The following is a 24,421-nucleotide window of genomic DNA, read 5'->3' as shown; positions in this document are numbered from 1 at the left end:
TACATATTACTATATTAAGAATAGAGACATACTTTGTGACAGTACATACCTCCTTCAGATACTAATGATCCTGCTAAAATACAATATGCCTAGAAAAGAAATATTAAAACAAAGCATAAATTAAGTACTTCCAATCACAATTGTTCATATATAAAGTCTGTAATAAACAAAAACATGAATTCAAATCTAAGCCAGACAATAAGGTTACTAATGGGAAACAACTCAAATGAGGAGGACAATGAGATATGAACTCAAATATTTGATATCAGAGGTTCTAGACACCAGATACAGTAAGATCCACACCCAAACCCAAGTAACTTCTAGATTTTGCTTGGATGCCTAACACCAAGAAAATCCTGATTCAGAAAGGTAAATAGTTACAAACAGTAACCAATTTTTGTTTTTTTGGTAACACCACATTCCCTGAAATCCCAGGACACTCTTCAATTAAAGATGGTAAGAAAAGCTTTAGTCTGGGGTGTTTAAAAAAAAAAAAAAAAGTTAACCTAGCAACACATATTTTTTTATTTTAATGAAATTCAAACCAAACATCTACAGAATTTTCAACAATGTTTAGAACCCTAGGCTTTCCTAAAATAGAGATCTGAAAACTTTGCACCTAGTCCAACACTATTTTTAAAGGGGCCATAGTCTAATGGAAATCCATTTAGTTACTGAAAGGCACAAGAGCTTTTAAAAGTTTTAAAACTTATACACAACTGAAAATTTAACTAATTTCCTAATCTCTAACTCCAGAGACTGCTTTGCCTCTATAAAGTGATGCTGAACAAATTAGAAGAATGCTAGGACAAAGAAGTACCCATAAAGTGGCCAAATCTTTTCAGGATGGAGGAGATACATTTGTTTCTTTTAATTATATGAAATGTATTATGGTAAGAAACTAGTCAATTAAAACTATAGAAAACTAGAGAATAACAAATAACTCTAGTTTAATGGGCTTGTTATTAAGCAGATTTGCATGATATAACAATATGTTAAAAAACTAGACAGAGTGATTCTGTCTAGTTCTGACTGTAACCCAAAATAGAGAAGAAAATAGGTACAAGTATCCCCGCAATCCAAAAGGAGGTGTTACACCATCTATTCAGGCCTTGAACAGAAGGTAGCCCAAACCTGGGGCCTTTACCCACTAGACTACATTCTAGTCCGCATCCTCTAGACCACATGAGAAAAGCTGAAATTGAGGAGGCCAAAAATGAAGATTTCTTTGGTGAAAGCTGTTGATGTGTGTACCTGGATATCGGATATCACAGCAAACTGTGTGATGCATACCTGAGTGATACATCCATATGCAAGCCTACTAACTGATACTGGCTGTACCAGCAGAGTAGATCACTGGGCTTGAGAAAAAACCTGCACTCCCACAGAAAGTGTGTTAAACATGTCTGTTTTAACACACAGGTCCCTAGGAGTCTTTCATAAGGAGATCTACTGCTCAAAGGGCATTCTTTCCAAATGCAAGACCACTTCAGCACTGTCTGGAACCACACCATGAGATGCAGAAGCTGAGAGGGTATGCTATGTGACCAGTTTGGGCAGCCATAGCCAGAGCAGCCAAGCAGGGTAATCTCCAAGAAGTGCCCAAGAAAAAAAAAAAAAAAGACAGCTTTAAACATCTACAAAGGCCAGAGGAAACCAATGCAAAATAACATTGTAGTTAGTAAAGTAGTATGTTTTTATCCCCTATCCCAACCTGCAACACTGCCTAGGGAATAGGAGAGAGGAGCAGAAGCCCTAGAGGGGATCACACGGGTGATCACCCTGCTATCCTCCCATTCCCCCAGTGCAGGCTTCCTACCTGAAGGAAGCCCAGGATGAGGGAAAACAGAAACTAACTTTAAATATAGTTCCAACTTATGACTATTACATGGGTCTGGATATTTTAATTACTGAAATGAGATTATTCTTGGGACCAAAAGTGAACAGAGGTTTTCTTGTTCTTCAACAGTAACTGCACAAATTAATGGAACCGCCCAAGATTTTAACCAAGGAGCAGGGCTTGATAATCGGTACCTACAGAGATCTTGTTCAACATCATTGAATCTTATGGATTTAGAGGTTATGTCCAGTCATGTTCTAAAAAATAAACTACAGATACATAACCCTATATTACACAGTCAAGAAGGTATATGTCATTCCCCTTCTTTAACACCAATATAACAAAGGCCTTCTACTGTACACAATCACTAAGTCATAAAGACATCAAACTGAGGAGAAAGAAAGAGGATTACCCATAGAAGGGATTCTATTGGTTGAGGATGAAGCAATCCCATGACTCCATGGTACCAAGATAGTCCCGCACCCATCATGAAAATACCAACACCACTAATTAGCGAAGAAATATAGCGCATATTTGAAAATCCATACCTGAAAAATAGAAAAGAAAATAGTTCACAAGAAATACAAATGGTTTCTTTTAAAATATTGACCTTAATAGGTCAATGAAAAAGACTAAGAATATCAAGATGTTATCATTTTATATTTAAGTGAGATGTTAAGTGCCAAACTTGAAAAGCAATATGGAAAGTGGAAAAAACCTGTAAGATCTTTGAAAATACCTAAAAACAAAGTGAATACCATCTAATTCAGCCTTTTTCTGATCTCTTTTCCAAATAGCCTATTTTGATTTAGAGAGCTACTTTACTATTGTGTACCACAGATCCTGGTAAAATTAATCTTTTAAAAAATGCATTCAGATGTTTAATGAACAGGGTAACATTTAAATTTCCCTGTAATGCAGCTTCTAATTGAATATTTCCATCTTTTTGTGCAGCCAGTCTATGATTTATATTACCTGTAACTTGATGCTGGATACAGAAGTTTACAACACATAATTTATTGCTGGTTCTGAACGGGTTAGCACACAGCAACTTTCAACTATTACTAGAACTAAGATCTTCAGCTTTCTGGGTGTTTTCATGGTGTTAAAATCTCAATTACTTTTCAAGCATGCTTTATCAATATGTATATTATTTTGTATTATTTTAAGTTCTGACACAATACTTAGTATTAAAGGTGTTCAAAAATATATTAATAACATACTAGAGGAGGAAAAGAATCACTCATTAATAAAAATATTTCCTGGAAAATTTAGTCCCAAACCCAAACTGAGTGGGACTCTTCTGAGAAATACAAATTTAAACAAGAATTCTTTTTTTTTTTTTTTTTTTTTTGAGATGGAGTTTCACTCTTGTTGCCCAGGCGGGAGTGCAATGGCGTGATCTTGGCTCACTGCAACCTCCGCGATTCTCCCACCTCAGTCTCCCAAGTAGCTGGGATTATAGGTATGCGCCACCACGCCCAGCTAATTTTGTATTTTTAGTAGAGACGGGGCTTCTCCATGTTGGTCAGGCTGGTCTCGAACTCCCAACCTCAAGTGATCTGCCCGCCTCGGCCTCCCAAAGTGCTGGGATTACAAGCATGGGCCACTGCGCCCGCCTTTTTTTTTTTTTTTTTTGGAAACAGAGTTTTACTCTTGTTGCACAGGCTGGAGTGCAATGGCGCGATCTTGGCTCACTGCAACCTCCGTCTCCTGGGTTCAAGCAACTCTCCTGCCTCAGCCTTCTGAGTAGCTGGAATTACAGGCATGTGCCACCACGCCCAGCTAATTTTTCGTAGTTTTAATAGAGATGGGGTATTCTCTATGTTGGTCAGGCTGGTCTCGAACTCCCGACCTTAGGTAATCCACTTGCCTCAGCCTCCCAAAGTGCTGGGATTACAGGCGTGAGCCACTGCACCCAGCTTTAAACGAGAATTCTTAATCAAACTGCTCTTGGAATTCCTTTTCGCAAAGATGTAATCCTGCCATGGGTAATTCCCAGTTTATAGATGTGACAATGTGACAATCATCTCACTCAGAAAAATTTACTTTCTTCTAAAGTTTCCTCCCAAAGTAATATAGAATATATTAAAGTAAATTAAGATCTAAAATAAATGGTATTACTTACACTTTAGGTGATTTCAAGGAATTATTAACTTTTTATTGAAAATTTTAATTATGTAGATCTAAACTGTCCAATATGATGAGTCACAAGCCACATGTGGCAATTTAAATTTAAATAAATTAAAACTAAATATAGTTTAAAATTTAGTTCTTCAGTTGTACTGGCCACATTTCACGTGCTCAATAGTTACATGTAGTCAGCTACTACCATACTGGACAGATATAAAATATTTTCATCATTGCAGAAAATTCTGTTGGGTAGCACTAAAGTAGACTATAAAAATACCTAGAGAAGAAATCTTTATAACCAAAAATGTAAAATTTGTACCTTCTGTTTTTAAATCTTTTGTATATAAAACTTGCCAAGAAAAAAAATTTTTTCTTAAGATGGTAAAATACTGTAATGATGTGTAATTAACACACTAGAAAGCTATTCTCTATACTAGCTTATTGACAGTTACAAAACATTCAAATATATTATTTATAGGAAAACAGTAGTATTGCTTTCAAGAAAAGAAAGGCATTTCTAAAGAACAGAGGTAGACTCCTTTACAGAAATAAAAGTGCATTTTTGGCCTTAAGATTTATCAAATTATATTACTGAAGCTAGTCTTAAAATGATGCTTGTGGAATTCAAAAGTGTTTAGATGGTTATGTTAACAGAAGCAACAGAAAAAAATCTCTGTATCAAATAATGGCTATGATTCAAAATAATACATTCTAAAAAGTATACTCACTTTACAAATAAATAATTCTGATATATTAACAAAATACTATTTCCAAATCACAACAGGAAGATTAAAATAAGTGTGTATATAATAGAAGTTACCATCAAAATTTTAGATTGGGCAGCCTATGAGTCTAAATCTAGAATATATGTTTCCTTGGACCAAAATAAAACAGAACTCTAAGATCAAAATATGTGCTTTATTATTATCAAATATGGAGAAAACAAGATCTCCATGCTGTGCTACAAAGCATAAAAATAACTTAAACTCCATTTTGAAATTATACCTTGAATTTACTTTGACACAGTGGTAAGTTCTGCATTTTAGATACTACAGTGGAAGAAAGGACCAACTCTTTAACAAACTGCAGGTACATAAATGGCAGGAGATTTCTGAAATTTAGTTATTTCAATGACTTATTGACAAAACAAACAAAAACAAAATAAGGCAATGTCCTTACGGATGAGAAGGATCTGGTGTTTGAACAGACTTACGGATGCCCAATGCTAGTAAACCCTACGAAGAAGAAGAAAAAAAGGTGAATAATCATTAGCAAGATGGAGAGTATAATATGGTAAAGCCAATGTGGAGGGTGCAGGCTGACAGTGACAAAGAAACACTCAACATATGCATGTCCAATGGCCCAGCAATTCTGGTTTCTAGTACTTACCTTAGAAAAATAAAGATGAACTCAAAGGGGTTCAAAACACCATTGTTTATAAAGATGAGAAACATGAAAGCAACCTAAAAAAAATCCATCAATTGGGAATGACAAAATAAATGATAAACCATATATTACTTCTACAGTAGGTTAAAAAAAATAGGGTTAGAGTAGAGCTTTCTATACTGACACGGATAAAGCTCCTAGACATACCATTAAGTGGAAGAAGAGAAAAAAGCTAGTTAGGAACAGTATATACAGTACAGAACTTATGCTTTGTAGTTTTTATAAACTACATATAATGTAAAGCGCAGAAAAGGTTAAAAAGAATAAGCATGTAACTATGTTTATATCTCTGAAGAGAGGCAAAAATTAAGGTAGTCTGTAATATTTGACTTTTTACAGGAAGAATAACTTGCATAGCTGTACAAGTAAAAGATAAAAACTTTAAACTATACATATTGTATATGGGAACATACATTTCTATTAAAGCTGCAAAACCACGCACAGGAATTATATATCACATTCTTTTATTTCCTTCCTTTCTTACTTGCTCTCCTCTGTCTCACTTGCCTTCATCATTTCTTCCTTCTTTCTCATTTCCACTTAGGTGATTTTTAAAGTTTTGTCCTTTGTTAAAGAGTTATCCACTGGAACTTCTCAATAGCATTATGCTTGTCCCTATTAAGTTCTTTCCATTCAAATTTGATGGAAATACAAACCCTCTGAGTAAATTCCCTATGTAATTTTAGTAGATTAATCTAAGGCTTTTCCTTTTTTCAGCATCATATCAAATAATCAGATAAGTAAATCTAGATAATGACTTCTTCATAGATGACGTTTCCCTTAGGCTCCAAGAAATTTAATAGGAACATTTTTTCTAATAAAAAATAGAGATTAAACAAGCTTGAAAATATTAATACAAATATATTTTTAGGTCTTAATATTGGAAACCCTATCCTAAATACACAGAATATTATAAGCTTTTACCACTGGATTCCATGGGAAAAGGGAGCAAACCACCTAAAATATACATGATTTTTCAGGGAATTAAACTAAGAGAATGAGAGTAAATTGAAAGGAAGATATAACTCCCTTACACCCTGTTATGGTTTGGCTGTGTCCCCACCCAAATCTCATCTTGAATTCCCACATGTTGTGGGACCTGGTGGGAGGTAACTGAATCATGGGGGCAGGTCTTTCCCTTGCTGTTCTTGTGCTAGTGAATACGTCTTATGAGATCTGATGGTTTTAAAAAGAGGAGTTTCCTTGCACAAGCTCTCTTCTCTTGTTTTGCCACCACATGTACGTGCATTTCACCTTCTGCCATGATTGTGAGGCTTCCCTAGCCATGTGAAATTGTAAGTCTATTAAACCTCTTTTTTTTTTTTTGTAAATTGCCCAGTCTTGGGTATGTCTTTATCAGCAACATGAAAACAGAATAATACAGTAAATTGGTACCAGCAGAGTGGGGTGCTGCTCTATATACCCGAAAATGTGGAAGCAACTTTGGAACTGGGTAACAGGCAGGGGTTGGAACAGTTTGGAGGGTTCAGAAAAAGATAGGAAAACGTGAGAAAGTTTGGAATTTCCTAGAGACTTGTTGAATGGCTTTGCCCAAAATGCTGACAGCGATATGGACAATAAAGTCTAGGCTGAGGTGGTCTCAGATGGAAATGAGGAACTTGTTGGAAACTGCAGCAAAGGTGACTCTTGTTATGTTTTAAGCAAAGAGACTGGTAGCATTTTGCCCCTGCCCTAGAGATTTGTGGAACTTTGAACTTGAGAGAGATGCTTTAGAGTGTCTAGTGGGAGAAATTTCTGAGTAGCAAAGCATTCAAGAGGTGATTTGTATGCTATTAAAGGAATTCCGTTTTTTTGTTTTTTGTTTTGTTTTGTTTTGTTTTTTTTGAGGCAAAGTCTTACTGTTGCCAGGCTGGAGTGCAGTGGCACGATCTTGGCTTACTACAACCTCTGCCTCCCAGGTTCAAGCGATTACCCTGCCTCAGACTCCCAAGTAGCTGGGAATATAGGCAAGCACCACCATGCCCAGCTAATTTTTGTATTTTTAGTAGAGACGGGGTTTCACCATGTTGGCCAGGATGGTCTCGATTTCTTCACCTCGTGATCCACCCACCTTAGCCTCCCAAAGTGCTGGGATTACAGGCATGAGCCACCGTGCCCAGCCCAGGCATTTACTTTTAAAATGGAAACAGCATAAAAGTTTCAAAAATTTGCAGCCTTACAATTCGATAGAAAAGAAAATCCCATTTTCTAAGGAGAAATTCAAGCCAGCTGCAGAAATTTGCATAAGTAATGAGCAGCTGAATGTTAATCACCAAGAAAAGGGGGAAAATGTCTCTAGGACATGTCAGAGACCTTTGTGGCAGCCCTTTGAATCACAGGCCTGGAGGTTTAGGAAGAAAAAGTGGTTTTGTGGGCTGGGCCTAGGGTCCCTCTGCTGTGTGCAGTCTGGGAACTTAGTGCCTTGCATCCCAGCTGCTCCAGCTGTGACTAAAAGGGGTCAAGGTATAGCTCCAGCTATTGCTTCAGAAGGTGGAAGCCCCAAGCCATGGCAGCTTCGACGTGGTGTTGGGCCTGTGGGTGCACAGAAGTCAAGAATTGAGGTTTGGAAATCTCAGAGGATTCATGGGAAACACCTGGATGCCCAGGCAGACGTTTGCTGCAAGGGCGGGACTCTCATGGACAACCTCTGCTAGGGCAGTGCTTAAGAGAAATGTGGGGTCAGAGCCCCCACACAGAATCCCTATTGGGGAACCACCTAGCGGAGCCGTGAGCAGAGGGCCACTGCCCTCCATACCCCAGAATGATAGATCCACTGACAGCTTGCACAGTCCACCTGGAAAAGCCACAGACACTCAATGCCAGCCCCTGAAAGCAGCCATGAGGCGGCTACATCTGCAAAGCTACAGAGGCGGAGCTGCCCAAGGCTGTAGGAGCCCATCTTTTGCATCAGCATGACTTGGAGGTGAGACATGGAGTCAAAGGAGATCATTTTGGAGCTTTAAGAATTGACTGCCCCTCTGGATTTTGGACTTGCATGGGGCCTGTAGCCCCTTTATTTTGGCCAATGTCTCCCTTTTGGAATGGCTATTATTTACCCAATGCCTGTACCCTCATTGTATCCAGGAAATAACTAACCTGCTTTTGATTTTACAGGTTCATAGGCAGAAGGGACTTGCCTTGTCTTGGATGACACTTTGGATGGACTTTTGAGTTAATGCTGAAATGAGTTAAGACTTTGGGGGACTGTTAGGAAGGCATGAGTGGTTTTGAAATGTGAGGACATGAGATTCAGGAGGGGCTGGGGCGGAAAGATATGGTTCAGCTGTGTCCCCACCCAAATCTCTTCTTGACTTCCCATATGTTGTGGGAGGGACCTAGTGGGAGGTAATTGAATCATGGGGGTGAGTCTTTCCTGTGCTGTTCTCGTGACAGTGAATAAGTCTCATGAGATCCGATGGTTTTAAAAAGGGGAGTTTCCCTGCACAAGCTGTCTTCTCTTGTCTGCTGACATGTGAGACCTGTCTTTCACCTTCCACTGTGATTGTGAGGCTGCCCTAACCACAATTAAACTTCTTTTTTTGTAAATTGCCTGGTCTTGGATATGTTTTTATCAGCAGCGTGAAAATGGACTAATACACACCTGTACATTAAAAGTGACAGTCATTATTAATTCACATTATGCGTATATATGTATACATAGATATGTATTTATATTATTTTAAAAATATTCAATAAACATTCAATTATTTTAAAAATCCTTAATATTCAGTTGGCTGTGCAATGAAGTGTGAGATACCATCAACTATTTTATAAACTGAATATGGACCATATTTATTAGTTCTAACAAAAATGAGACCACCCCAACCAGTTCTCCCTCAGAGGTAAGATAGAATCAGTTATATTTGATATGTATCCTTCCAGACCTTTTTCTACACATTTACAACATAATCTCTATCAGTTACATATATATAACCTACAGAGCATTTGTTTAGTTTGCAGCATAACGAACATTAACATCTAGTAGCTAAGAAGTACTGTAAATGCTCTCTACTCCATGATTACCCTTCACCTTTCTGGTGTTCCTTAAGTATCATACTATCCAGCACCTGCATAATGGTACCTCAGAAGAGCTTTCTAGTTGTTTCGTGTGCATATAATCTGTTTACAGAAGACAGAAAGAACCACGCCTTCTTCTAAACACTTGCTACATTGCAAACTCAGGTGCTCAATAAATTCATCTGAGTTGATATTAAATGATATGAAGTGCATGATTTAACAGAAAAGTTTTCCAAAATGAACGGCAACAGAAATTGTAAGGCTAACAGTTGTAAGTGAAACCCTGTCTCTACTGCAAATACAAAAAAATTAGCCGGGCATGGTGGCGGGCGCCTGTAGTCCCAGGTACTCAGGAAGCTGAGGCAGGAGAATGGCGTGAACTCAGGAGGTGGAGCTTGCAGTAAGCCGAGATCACACCACTGTACTCCAGCCTGGGTGACAGAGCAAGACTCTGTCTAAATAAATAAATAAATAAATAACATTATAATTAGAGACACAGGTCTAATTTAAAAGTTGGATGTACTTAAGTCTCTCAAGAAGTGAGGAAAAAATATGGCATAAAAAATATTATGATGAATTAAAATTTTTAAAATATTATAGATCTGGAAAGAAACAACTTTCTGAAATACAATTTTCATCTATTCAGAAAGGTCCAGTTGAAATATTTTTCATCAAAGCCTTTTTGAAAACTCTAATTGAGACATACTCTTCGTCCAAGAATTTTCAAATCACTTGATATCATATGGTCTCAAACTTTAATTTACCTCTTGTCTTGTTGTTCAATCTTCTACAAAAATTCGTTTGTTTTTCTGGTTCCAAAACTAATACATTCTCATTGTAAAGAAATTCAAGTAGTATAGGAGAAGAACTATTTGAGTCTGGAGTATATTTCGGACTATCTTTATACATATCTGTATATACTTTTTAACATTCCTTTGAGAATATTTTTGTGTTGGATTTCAAGGAGAAGGTTGTATGTACTTAAACATATGACCACAATTATAATGTCTTTTTGCACTTTGTTTTATGAAAATTTTCTAATGTGCGGATGGATGGATGGATGGATGGATGGACGGACAGAATAATTTTTAAAACCTGATAGAACTTTTTTTTTTTTTTGAGACAGAGTCTCACTCTGTTGCCTAGGCTGGAGTGCAATGGCACAATCTCGGCTCACTGCAACCTCCAACTCCCAGGTTCAAGCAATTCTCCTGCCTCAGCCTCCTGAGTAGCTGGGATTACAGGTGCATGCCACCACACCCAACTAATTTTTGTATTTTTAGTAGAGATGGGGTTTTGCCATGTTGATCAGGCTGGTCTTGAACTCCTGACCTCAGGTGATCTGCCTGCCTTGGCCTCCCAAAGTGCTGCGATTACAGGCATGAGCCACTGTGCCTGGCCCTGATAGAACATTTTTAAAAACTCAAATCATCCATCATTAAGCTTTAACAATTATAAATATGTAAGCAAATACGTTTTATTTCATCCATATCTACTCCCTCATGAATATTCTGAAGTAAATTCCAAGCATCATACCATTTCATCTTTAAATATTGTGGATGAATCTCTTTAAAAACTAGGCTTTTTAGAAAATACAGCCACAAGACTATTATCAGACTTTTAAATACTAATTCCTGGCTGGGCGTGGGGGCTCACGCCTGTAATCCCAGCACTTTGGGAGGCTGAGGCGGGTGGATCACGAGGTCAGGAGATCAAGACCATATCGAGACCATCCTGGCTAACACGGTGAAACCCCATCTCTATGAAGAATACAAAAAATTAGCTGGGCATGGTGGCGAGCGCCTGTAGTCCCAGCTACTTGGGAGGCTGAGACAGGAGAATGGCATGAACCTGGGAGGCGGAGCTTGCAGTGAGCCGAGGTCGTGCCACTGCACTCTAGTCTGGGCCACAGAGCGAGACTCCATCTAAAAAAAAATAAAAAATAAAAATAAATAAACTAATTCCTTACTATTATCAAGTGTAATCACATTTCCACATAGGGAGAATTTTTTTGAGGTAAAATTCAAATACAATGAAATGCACAAATCCTGAATGTACAGTTTTTTTGTTTTTGTTTTGAGATGTCTAGTTCTGTCGCCCAGGCTGGAGTACAGTGGTGCCATCCTGACTCACTGCAACCTCTGCCTCCCGGGTTCAAGTGGTTCTCCTGTTTCCGTCTCCTGAGTAGCTGGGATTACAGGCATGTGCCACCGCGCTAATTTTTTTGTATTTTTAGTAGAGACAGGGATGTCACCGTATTGGCCAGTCTGGTCTCGAACTCCTGACCTCCAGTCATCTGCCTACCTCGGCCTCCCAAAGTGCTGGAATTAGAGGCATGAGCCACTGTACCCGGCCCAGAATGTACAGTTCTGTTTGTTAACAAATACACATACCCTTGAAACATATATTCCTATGAAGACATAGAACTTTTCCATCACTCCCAAAAAGCTCCCTGTGCCGCTTTCCTCCCCACATCAGAAGCAACTATTTTTCCAAGGTTTTTAAACTATTAAAAATTAAAGTTCCTTGCTGGAGATACATCTATGTTGCCAGTCAGAAAAGTAGTTCTTTCTCTTTTATTGCCAGATAATATTCCATTGTATCAATTTGTTTATCTGCTGTACTGCTGAAAAACATTTGGGTTGATTCCAATTTTTTCAGCCATTATAAGTAAAACTGCTATAAACATTCCTTTTTTTTTTTTTGAGACCGAGTCACTCTTGTCGCCCAGGCTGGAGTGCAGTGCAGCTCACAGCAACCCCTACACTTCCCGGGTTCAAGCGATTCTCCTGCCTCAGCCTCCCGAGTAGCTGGGATTACAGTGACCCACCACCATGCCCAGCTAATTTTTGTACTTTTAGTAGAGACGGGGTTTCACCATCTTGGCCAGGCTGGTCTCGAATTCCTGACCTCAGATGATCCGCCCGCCTTGGCCTCCCAAAGTGCTGGGATTACAGACCTGAGCCACCGCGCCCAGCCAACATTCTTATACAAATCTTTTGGGACCATTCATTCCCACTTCCCTTCGGTAAATACTTAGAAGTGGAATTGGTGGGTCACAAGATAAGCATATGTTTATAGGACGCTCCCAGATGTTTTCCAGAGTGGTTGTACCATTACACTCCACCAGCAATGTCTGGGAGATCTGGCTGCTCCACATCTTCACCAAAATTTGGCTGTCAGGGTTTAAACTTGTAGCCATTATAGTGGATATGCAGAGATGTCTTGTGGTATCAACATACATTTCCTGATCATCAATGATGTTAGCACTTTTTCAGGTGTCCACTAGCCACCATTCATGTTTCCTTATTTGTGAAGCACCTGTTCAAATCTTTATCCTTAGGGGGAAAAAACTGGGTTCTCATTTTATTACTGAATCATGGAAGTTCTTAATTCTGGATACCAGTCCCCTCTCAGAATGCTTTGTGAATATTTTCTCCCAATCTATGCCTATTTATTTCCTTAAGGATGTCTTTCAATGAGCAAAAGTTTTTAATTTTGATGAAGTTGAATTTGTAAATCTTTTTATTTTACGATATTGTTTCTGTGTCCTATTTATGAAATCACTGCCTACCAGGTCTAAAATATATTCTCCTAGGTTTTCTTCTAGAAATCTTCATAGTTTTAACGTTTATATTTGGACTATGATCCATTTCAAACTTGTATACAGTGTGTGAAGTAGGAGTCAAGGTCCTTTTCCTCCTCATATGGATCCAATTTTTCTAACATTATTTGTTTTAAAAAGTTTCATTTCTTCACTCAACTGCTTTGATGCCTTTGCCAAAAGTCACAGGCCATGTAAATGTGGCTCTGTTGTTGGATCAATTCTGTTCCATTGATTTGTCAATCCTTATGCCAGTAACTCACTGTCCTAATTTCTATAGGTTTATAATGTCTTGAAGTTCTCCAAATTTGTTTCAAGGTTGCTTTGAATATTGCAGGTTCTTTGCATGTCCATATAAATTTTGGAATTTATTCAGTTCGTCAATTGTACAGAAAAGTCTGTTCATATTATGAATGGAATTCCATTATATCTGTAAATCAATTTAGTGAGATTTAACAGATCTATGACATCCAATCTATGAACACGCTATTATATCTCTCCATTTATTTAAGTTTTAATTTCTCTCAGCAACATTTTATGACTTTCAGCGTAAAGGTCTTATATGTCTTTTGCTAGATTTATCTCTAAGTATTTAATATTTTGTGATACTACTTCACATGGAATTTATTAAAATTTCCTTCTCCATTTATTTGCTGATAGTAGAAATGCAATTAATTTCTTCATATTAACTTACTGATTTTGAATGTTAAAACAACTTTACACTCCTGAAATCTTACCTAATTATGATGTAATATCATTTTTATATGTATATTTATATATTTATATAATTCAATCTGATTATATTTTAAGGAGTTTTGCATCTGTGTTCATGAGGAATAACTGGTCTGTAGGGTTTTTTTCTCTCGTAATGACTTTGTAAAATTTTGGGATCAGGGCCTCATCAAAGCAGTAGAAAACATTTCATTCTCTATTTCTGAAAGCCTGTGTACTCAGTATTGTTTCTTCCCCAAATGCTTGATAGAATACTCTTGATACTGTTACATAGGTTATTGAGGCTTCTTCCATTGTTTTCAATCTTTTTTGTCTGTGGCTTTAGTAAGAATGTTTTCTGCTGTTACATACTCAGGTTCACTGACTTTTACCTGCAGTGTCTAATCTGCTGTTAATTCTATACAGTGAATTTTTTATATCAGACTTTTTTTTTTAGCTCTACAAGTTTCATTTGGCTTAGTTTTCATACCTTTGATTTCTCATGTTCATATTTTCCTTTCAATACATAACTGTACTTGAAGTAGCTGTTTAATATCCTTGTCTGCTAATTCTATCATCTGTTAAGCCTGCTTATGACTGATTTTTCTCCTGGTTATGAGTCAAATTTTCCTGCTTCTTATACTGGCTATTAGTATTTTTATTGGATGCTAAACACTGTGAATGTTATACTGAGTGTTTGGATTTTGCTGCCTTTATTAAAGAATGTGAGGCTTTGTCCTGGCAAGTGATTAAATTATTTCAAGATTGGCTTGATCCTTTAGAACTTTTAGGAAGATTTGTTAGGGAGGGTTCTAGAACAGCCTTTACATTAAGAATAATTTAGCCCTACTCCTAAGGCGAGCCTTCTACTGGCCTGGATAATGAGGACTCTCTTACCTCAGCTAGTCAGAACTTGAATGTATCCTAGCTGTGTGTGAGTACTGGGAATTAGTCAATTATTGCTCCCTGCTGGTTCTCTGCCAAGATTCATGCTCACATCTTAGACATGTGTAACTTAACATTCAGCAAACATTCAATTCAAGGAAATCCCTATGTAGACCTCTACAGCTTTTTGTCTTTGTAGCTCCCTCCTCTGTGGAACTCTGCCTTGTAAGTTCTAGCCACCTCAGATGCCCTGAACACTGATTTCTGTCTTCTCAACTCAATGAGACTGTTATTTCCCATCCTGCTCCACTATCCCAAATATGCCTTCAAGCAAAAAGCCACAGAGATCATAGAGTTCAAGTAATTTGTTTCTTATCTCTCAGGGATCATGGTCTTATTGTCCAACATACTGTCTAATTTTTTAGTTGTTTATGGCAAAAGATTAAATTCAATTCCTGTTAGTCTGTCATGGGTGAAAGCAGAAGTTCTGAACATAATATTTCGCAACTTTTTACTCAATTTATCATGGTTATTATTCCAGGTCAGTACACAGATATCTACTACATTCTTTTTAAATGCCTGAATAGCATAGAGTATGAACACTTAAACATTGTCTTCAACGTTTGAAATAAAAACTAATATTGAAACTAGTAACATCATACATATCTCCTTGCCATATGGACAAATATTTCTGTATTTCAACTTTCCTCGATAAGCTTACAAGAAAACAGAGATTATAAGTTATATATCTCCCCCTATCCCCTCTCCTCCCACCGCATGCCACAGTTGAATGGTAAAATTTTATAGAGACGGTATGTATTAAGTATATATTGAGTATAAAAATTAAGTTCAAGGTAAATACTTAGTACTAATGGCAAATGCTTGTCTTCTTTCCTTACTTTTATGAAGGGTTTTAATCCATCTGATTTGACAGTGAGTGAGACAAGTTCTCAGGCTTAATTTTTAATTAATATTGCTCTCCTTGCTCCTTATCTTCATATTATTTTTATCCTTATCTTAAATATTCCTATTTTATCTGTGTCTTTCATTGAAGTTCTCCCAAATCTGTTTTTATATAACAGGATTAAAAATAAGTAAATATTGAAAAGGTATCTTCTTAATATACCACTCTATTTAAAATGTAATAGTGATGCACACACAGAAATTTTTATTATATTCTTACAAAAGGTTTGGGTTTCTAGTTTTCACAATTTGGGCCACAAGGGGTTTAAATGGTATTTTAATTTTATTAATACAAAAACTTTTCTCCATTTGCAAAGCCAAGGAAAGTAATTCAAATTATGAATCTAATGTGAAAGCATTTTAACCGATTACATATGATTTTACATCTTTATTCCAAAAGCTTAAATTCATGCACTATTACAGTCATTGAGAACTCATATTCAGAGACCAGATTTCTGCTCAGTGACTGATGTTATACTTCACATTCCATTGTCAGAGGTTCTTAAAGCATAACAACCTGCCTTAAAATACTATGATTAAATTTCTATGCACTTCGTTGCTGAAAAGTAAACTTTTATTTTCTCCCACAAGCCAACTACTGGAATCATTCAGTTTTAAAATAGATCAACTTTTAGATTAAAGCCTAAAACTATTACTTCAAAATTGATTTATAAAAAAGCTTTAGTCCTCACCTGATTACAAGTATCAGATAATGAGTGTATGGCTTCTGAGAACATACTTGCTGAACCAGTATAAATCCAGGCAAGAAATTTAAAGAAGCAGTTTAATCCATTGCTAGAAGAGAAGGAGAAAACAATTTAGCATAGGTTTGGATAAAAATTTAAGCCAAAAGCATACTCAATCGGCTGTATATACCTCTATACTAGATTCTGTTGAAAGTAAAATTAGGCTAAGCACAGTGGCTCACACTTATAATGCCAACATTTTGAGAGGCTGAGGTGGGAGGATGGCTTGAGGACAGGAGTTCAAGACCAGGCTGGGCAACAAAGTAAGACCCCATCTCTATTAAATTTTTTTAAAAAACTTAGTCTGGTGTGGTGGTACACGCCTGTAGTTCTATCTACTCGAGAGGCTGAGTTGGGAAGATCATCTGAGCCCAGGAGTTCGAGGCTATACTACACTCCAGCCTAGGCAACAGAGTGAGACCCTGTCTCTAAAAAACAACAAAACAAAACAACAACTGCAACAAAAACGAGTACAATTAAAAGAATCCCTAGCCTTAAAAAACTTTCTGTTTAGGCAACAAGAGTAAAAATTTGAAAAAATATAAATTATGTACTGTTAAGAGGCATGCTATGTGTAAACAAATTACTTAAGTGTACTTTGAAGACTGGTGAGAAAAGAGGGTCTTCTATATTTCGACAAGATAAAATTTAAAAGACAATTATGTGTTTTAGGTAGATAAAAGCAGATCTGCACCTGATACTGTCCAGTGGGCCAGTGTCAAAGGCAAGATTTCAGTGAAAGTCTGTTTATTTAAGGGGGCAGATGCCAGAGGTGACTCTAAGCAGTCTCAGAGTCATACTAGAAGAAGCTAGATGCCACAATAAACACAGTTAACTCTGAGGAAGCTAGCTGCTCAGATACCAACAGTAATGACTAATATGATTTATCTCAGACGTTATGCTAGTGAGTTACCATGTTATATTACAAGTCTGTTATACAAATATTAACACCCCCATTTTATAAATGAGAGAACTGTATGTCCCCTTTTAGCTACCCTTTTCCCGTCTCCTCCACCTCAGATAACTTCTTAAAAACATCATATTTATTCTAGCTGTCAGTCTTCATCTTGTCAATGCCACCTACCATTCCATGCTATTAAATTCCTGGAAACATTTTAGTATTTCTCTTAACTTCCTGGGAGCATCTGACACTATTTTCTTCTTTTCTAAAACAATGTTTATTTATTTTATTTATTTTTTAAATTTATAATTTAAGTTTTGGGATACCTGTGCAGAATGTGCAGGTTTGTTAAATAGGTATACATGTGCCATGGTGGTTTGCTGCACCCATCAGCCCGTCATCTACATTAGGTATTTCTCCTAATGCTATCCCTCCCCTAGCCACCCACTCCCCAATAAGCCCCAGTGTGTGATATTCCCCTCACTGTGCCCATGTGTTCTCATTGTTCAACTCCCACCTACGAGTGAGAACATGTGGTGTTTGGTTTTCTGTTCTTGTGTTAGTTTCCTGAGAATGATGGTTTCCAGCTTCATCCATGTCCCTACAAAGGACATGAACTCATCCTTTTTTATGGCTGCATATTATCCCATGGTGTATATGTGCCACATTTTCCTTATCCAATCTATCATTGATGGGCATCTAGGTTGGCTCCAAGTCTGCTAGTGTGAATAGTGCTGCAATAAACATACATGTGCATGTCTCTTTATAGTAGAATGGGACTGCTGGATCAAATGGTATTTCCGGTTCTAGATCCTGGAGGAATCGCCACGCTGTCTTCCACAATGGTTGAACTAATTTATACTCTCACCAACATTGTAAAAGTTTTCCTATTTCTCCACACCCTCTCCAGCATCTGCTGTTTCCTGACTTTTTAATGATCACCATTCTAACTGGTGTGAGATAGAATCTCATTGTGGTTTTGATTTGCATTTCTCTAATGACCAGTGATGATGAGCATTTTTTCATGTTTGTTGGCTGCATAAATATCTTTTTTGAGAAGTGTCTGTTCATATACTTCACCCACTTTTTGATGCGGTTGTTTGTTATTTTTTCTTGTAAATTTGTTTAAGTTCCTTATTAATTCTAGATATTAGCCCTTTGTCAGATGGATAGATGGCAAAAATTTTCTCCCATTCTATAGGTTGCCTGTTCTGTTCACTCCGATAATAGTTTATTTTGCTGTGCAGAAGCTCTTTAGTTTAATTAAATCCCATTTGTCAATTTTGGCTTTTGTTCCCACTGCTTTTGGTGTGTCAATCATGAAGTCTTTGCCTATGCCTATGTCCTGAATGGTACTGTCTAGGTTTTCTTCTAGGGTTTTTATGGTTTTAGGTATTATGTTTAAGTCTTTAATCCATCTTGAGTTAATTTTTGTATAAGGTATAAGGAAGGGGTCCAGTTTCAGTTTTCTGCATATGGCTTGACAGTTTTCCCAACACCATTTATTAAATAGGGAATCCTTTCCCCATTGCTTTTGTCAGGTTTGTCAAAGACTGGATGGTTGTAGATGTTCGGCATTATGTCTGAGGCCTCGGTTCTGTTACATTGGTCTATATATCTGTTTTGATATTGGTACCATGCTCTTTTGGTTACGGTAGCCTTGTAGCATAGTTTGAAGTAAGGTAGCGTGATGCCTCCAGCTTTCTTCTTTTGGCTTAGGATTGTCTTGGCTATACAGGCTCTTTTTTGGTTCCACATAAAATTTAAAGTAGTTTTTTTCTATTCTGTGAAGAAAGTCAATGGTAGCTTGATGGGGATAGCATTGATTCCATTAATTACTTTGGGCAGTATGGCCATTTTCATGATATTGATTCTTCCTATCCATGAGCATGGAATGTTTTTCCATTTCTTTGTGTCCTCTCTTATTCCCTTGAGCAGTGGTTTGTAGTTCTCCTTGAAGAGGTCCTTCACATCCCTTGTAAGTTGGATTCCTAGGTATTTTACTCTCTTTGTAGCAACTATGAATGGGAGTTCACTCATGATTTGGCTCTCTGTTGGCCTATTATTGGTATATAGGAATGCTTTTGAGTTTTGCACATTGATATTGTATCCTGAGACTTTGCTGAAGTTGCTTATCTGCTTAAGGAGATTCTGGGCTGAAATGATGGGGTTTTCTAAATATACAATCATGTCATCTGCAAACAGAGACAACTTGACTTCCTCTCTTCCTATATGAATACCCTTTATTTCTCTTGCCTGATTGCCCTGGCCAGAGCTTCCTATACTATGTTGAACAGGAGTGGTAAGAGAGGGCATCCTTGTCTTGTGCCAGTTTTCAAAGGGAATGCTTCCAGCTATTGCTCATTCAGTATGATATTAGCTGTGGGTTTGTCATAAATAGCTCTTATTATTTTGAGACATGTTCCACCAATACCTAGTTTAAGATGAGAGTTTTTAGCATGAGGCGGTGTTGAATTTTATCGAAGGCCTTTTCTGCATCTATTGAGATAATCATGTGGTTTTTGTAATTGGTTCTCTTTTAGTAATGGATTACATTTATTATTCTGCAAATGTTGAACCAGTCTTGCATTCCAGGGATGAAGCCAACTTGATGGTGGTGGAAAAGCTTTTTGATGTGCTGCTGGATTTGCTTTCCCAGTATTTTATTGAGGATTTCTGCATCGATGTTCATCAAGGATATTGGCCTGAAATTTTCTTTTTTTGTTCTGTCTCTGCCAGGTTTTGGTATCTGGATGATGCTGGCCTCATAAAATGAGTTGAGGAGGAGTCCCTCTTTTCCTATTGTTTGGAATAGTTTCAGAAGGAATGGTACCAGCATCTCTTTGTACCTCTGGTAGAATATGGCTGTGAATCCGTCTGGTCCTGGGCTTTTTGCTTTTCAGTTGATAGGCTATTTATTACTGCCTCAATTTCAGAACTTGTTATTTGTCTATTCAGGGAATCAGCTTCTTCCTGGTTTAGTCTTGGGAGAGTGTGTGTGTCCAGGAATTTATCCATTTCTTCTAGATCTTCTAGTTTATTTGTGTAGAGGTGTTTACAGTATTCTCGATGGTAGTTTGTATTTCTGTGGGATCAGTGGTGACATCCCCTTTATCACTTTTCATTGTTGTCTATTTGATTCTCCTCTCTTTTCTTTTTTATTAGTCTGGCTAGTGGTCCATCTATTTTGTTAATCTTTTCAAAAAATCAGCTCCTGGATTCACTGATTTTTTAAAGGGTTTTTTGTGTCTCTATCTCCTTCAATTCTGCTCTGATCTTAGTTATTTCTTGTCTTCTGCTAGCTTTTGAATTTGTTTATTCTTGTTTCTCTAGTTCTTTTCATTGTGATGTTAGGGTGTTGATTTTAGATCTTTCCCACTTTCTCCTGTGGGTATTTAGTGCTATAAATTCTCCTCTAAACACTGCTTTAGCTATGTCCCAAAGATTCTGGTACACTGTGTCTTTGTTCTCATTGGTGTCAAGGAACTTATTTATTTCTGTCTTAATTTAGTTATTTACCCAGTAGTCATTCAGGAGCATGTTGTTCAGTTTTGATGCAGTTGTGTGGTTTTCAGTGAGTTTCTTAATCCTGAGTTCTCATTTGATTGCACTATGGTCTGAGAGACTGTTTTGATTTCTGTTCTTTTGCATTTGCTGAGGAGTGTTTTACATCCAATTATGTGGTCAATATTAGAATATGAGTGACGTGGTGCTGAGAAGAATGCAAATTCTGTTGACTTGGGGTGGAGAGTTCTGTAGATGTCTATTAGGTCCGCTTGGTCCAGAGCTGAGTTCAAGTCCCAAATATCCTTGTTAATTTTGTCTTGTTGGTCCATCTAATATTGACAATGGGTGGCGGTTAAAGTCTCTCACTACTACTGTGTGGGAGTCTAAGTCTCTTTATATAGGTCTGTAAGAACTCACTTTATGAATCCGGGTGCTCCTGTATTGGATGCATATATATGTAGGATAGTTAGCTCTTCTTGTTGCACTGATCCCTTTACGACTATGTAATGACCTTTGTCTTTTTTGATCTTCGTTGGCTTAAAATCTGTTTTATCAGACACTAGGATTGCAACCCTCCTTTTTTTTTTTTTTTTTTGCTTTCCATTTGCTTGGTAAATATTCCTGAATCCCTTTATTTTGAGCCTATGGGTGTCTTTGCACGTCAGATGGGTCTCCTGCATACAGCACACCAATGGGTCTTGACTCTTTATCCAATTTGCCAGTCTGTGTCTTTTAACTGGGGCATTTAGCCCTTTTCTATTTAAGATTAATATTATTATGTGTGAATTTGATCCTGTCATTATGATGCTAGCTGGTTATTTTGCTCATTAGTTGATGCAGTTTCTTTACAGTGTCGATGGTCTTCACAATTTGATATGTTTTTGCAGTGGCTGGTACCAATTTTTCCTTTCCATATTTAGTACTTCCCTTCAGAAGCTCTTGTAAGGCAGGACTGGTGGTTATAAAATCTCTCAACATTTGCTTGTCTGTAAAAGATTTTTCTTCTCCTTCACTTATGAAGCTTAGTTTTGGCTAGATATGAAATTCTGGGTTAAAAATTCTTTTCTTTAAGAATGTTGAATATTGGCCCCCACTCTCTTCTGGCTTGTAGGATTTCTGCACAGAGATCTGCTGTTAGTCTGGTGGGCTTCCCTTTGTGGAAAACCCAACCTTTCTTTCTGGCTGCCCTTAACATTTTTTCCTTCATTTCAACCTTAATGAATCTGATGATTATGTGACTTGAGGTTGCTCTTCTCGAGGACTGTCTTTGTGGTGTTCTCTGTATTTCCTGAATTTGAATGTCTGCCTGTCTTGCTAGGTTGGGGAAGTTCTCCTGGATAATCTCCTGAAGAGTGTTTTCCAACTTGGTTCCATTCTCCCGGTCACTTTCACATACACCAACCAAATGTAGGTTTTGTCTTTTCACATATTCCCATTTCTTTTTCATTTTCTTCTCTAATCTTATCTTCATGCTTTATTTCATTAAGTTGATCTTCAATCTCTTATATCCTTTCTTCCGCTTGATTGATTTGACTATTGGTACTTGTGCATGCTTCACAAAGTTCTCGTGCTGTGTTTTTCGGCCTATGAGGTCATTTATGTTCTTCTCTAACCAGTTATTCTAGTTAGCAATTTCTCTACCCTTTTTCAAGGTTCTTAGCTTTCTTGCGTTGGGTTGGAACATGCTCCTTTAGCTTGGAGGAGTTTGTTATTACCCACTTTCTGAAGCCTACTTCTGTCAATTCGTCAAACTCATTCTCCGTCCGATTTTGCTCCCTTGCTGGTGAGGAGTTGTGATCCTTTGGAGGAGAAGAGACATTCTGGTTTTTGGAATTTTCAGCCTTTTTGCACTGGTTTTTCCTCATCTTCGTGGATTTATCTAATTTTGGTCTTTGATGCTGGTGACATTCAGATGGGGTTTTTGTGTGGACATCCTTTTTGTTGAGGTTGATGCTACTCCTTTATGTTTGTTAGTTTTCTTTCTAATAGGCCCCTCTGCTGCAGGTCTGCTGGAGTTTGCTGGAGGTCCACTACAGACCCTGTTTGCCTAGGTATCAACAGCAGAGGCTGCAGAACAGCAAAGATTGCTGCCTGTTCCTTCCACTGGAAACTTCATCCCAGATAGGCACCCACCAGATGATAGCCGGAGCTCTCCTGTATGAGGGGTCTGTTGATCCCTGCTGGGAGGTGTCTCCCCATCAGGAGGCATGGGGGTCAGGGACCCACTTGAGGAGGCAGTCTGTCCCTTAGCAGAGCTCGAGCGCTGTGCTGGGATATCCACTGCTCTCTTCAGAGCCAGCAGGCAGGAACGTTTAAGTCTGCTGCCACAGTCGCTCCTACCCCCAAGTTTTCTGTCCCAGAGAGATGGGAGTTTTATCTATAAGCCCCTGACTGGGGCTGCTGGGCCTTTCTTTCAGAGATGCCCTGCCCAGAGAGGAGGAATCTACAGAGGCAGTCTGGCTACAGCAACTTTGCCAAGCTATGGTTGGCTCTGTACAGTTTGAACTTCCTGATGGCTTTGTTTACTCTGTGAGGGGAAAATCACCTACTTAAGCCTCAGTAATGGTGGCCTCCAAACCCCCACCCCTGCTCCACCAAACTCAAGCATCCCATGTCAACTTCAGACTGCTGTGCTGGCAGCCAGAATTTCAAGCCAGTGGATCTTAGCTTTCTGGGCTCCGTGGGTGTGGGATCTGCTGAACTAGACCACTTGGCTCCCTGGTTTCAGCCCCCTTTCCAAGGGAGTAAAAGGTTCTGTCTCTCTGGTATTCCAGGCACCACTGGAATATTAAAAAAACTAGTCTAGCTAGCTTGGTGTCTGCCCAAATGGCCGCCCAGTTTTGTGCTTGAAACCCAAGGCCCTGGTGGTGTAGGCACCTGAGGCAATCTCCTGGTCTTCAGGTTGTGAAGACCATGCATGGGAAAAGTGTAGTATCTGGGCTGGAACGCACAGTTCCTCACGGCACAGTCCCTCATGGCTTCCCTTGGCTAAGGGAGGGAGTTCCCTGACCCCTTGCGTTTCCCTGGTGAGGCAACGCCCCACCCTGCTTCAGGTCACCCTCCGTAGGCCGCACCCACTGTCTGACCAGTCCCAATGAGATGAGCCAGGTACCTCAGTTCGAAATGCAGAAGTTACCCACCTTCTGCATGGATCTTGCTGGGAGATGTAGACAGGAACTGTTCCTATCCAGCCATCTTGCCAGACACCCCCCGGCTGGCTATTTATTTTATTTTTTAAAGACAGGGTCTTGTTCTTGCCCATGTTGGAGTGCAGTGGTGTAATCACAGATTACCGTAGCCTTAAACTCCTGGGCTCAAATGATTCTCCTGCTTCAACTTCCTGAGTAGGTCTACAGGCGCACATCACCCACCATGCCCAGCTAATTAAAAAAAAATTTTGTAGGTACAAGATCTCACTATGTTGCCCATGGTGGTCTTAAACTCCTGAACTCAAGTAATCTTCCTGCCTCAGCCTCCCAAAGCCTGGGATTCCAGGTGCGAGCCTGTACCAGGCCTGCTATTTTCTTAAAACATGCGCGCCTGTGGTCCCAGCTACTCGGGAGGCTGAGGCAGGAGAATTACTTGAACCTGGGAGGCGGAGGTTGCAGTGAGCCGAGATTGCGCCACTGCACTCCAGCCTGGTGACAGAGTGAGACTCCGTCTCACAC

General features: G+C 38.5%; 1 protein-coding gene across 5 annotated transcripts in view; it reads right to left on the bottom strand.

The window, feature by feature from the left end:
- SLC30A9 (solute carrier family 30 member 9) overlaps positions 1 to 24,421 on the bottom strand; it is a 105,420-nt gene that overhangs the window by 23,742 nt on the left and 57,257 nt on the right. For all 5 annotated transcript variants that reach the window (XR_012434802.1, XM_045392296.3, XM_045392297.3 and 2 more), the window contains 4 exons: positions 16,292 to 16,394; positions 5,153 to 5,208; positions 2,253 to 2,388; positions 50 to 89 (listed from right to left, as the gene is read on the bottom strand). Coding sequence is in view for 4 of the 5 variants with exons in the window: in XM_045392296.3 (XP_045248231.1) it covers positions 50 to 89; positions 2,253 to 2,388; positions 5,153 to 5,208; positions 16,292 to 16,394 (335 nt within the window). In the remaining variant the exon portion in view is untranslated. The remainder of the gene's footprint in view (positions 1 to 49; positions 90 to 2,252; positions 2,389 to 5,152; positions 5,209 to 16,291; positions 16,395 to 24,421) is intronic.

This window comes from Macaca fascicularis, chromosome 5, assembly GCF_037993035.2.
Source record: "Macaca fascicularis isolate 582-1 chromosome 5, T2T-MFA8v1.1".
Taxonomy (NCBI): Eukaryota; Metazoa; Chordata; class Mammalia; order Primates; family Cercopithecidae; genus Macaca; species Macaca fascicularis.
The sequence above is the reverse complement of the archived record's forward strand: the minus strand, read 5'-3'. Positions and strand labels throughout refer to the sequence as shown.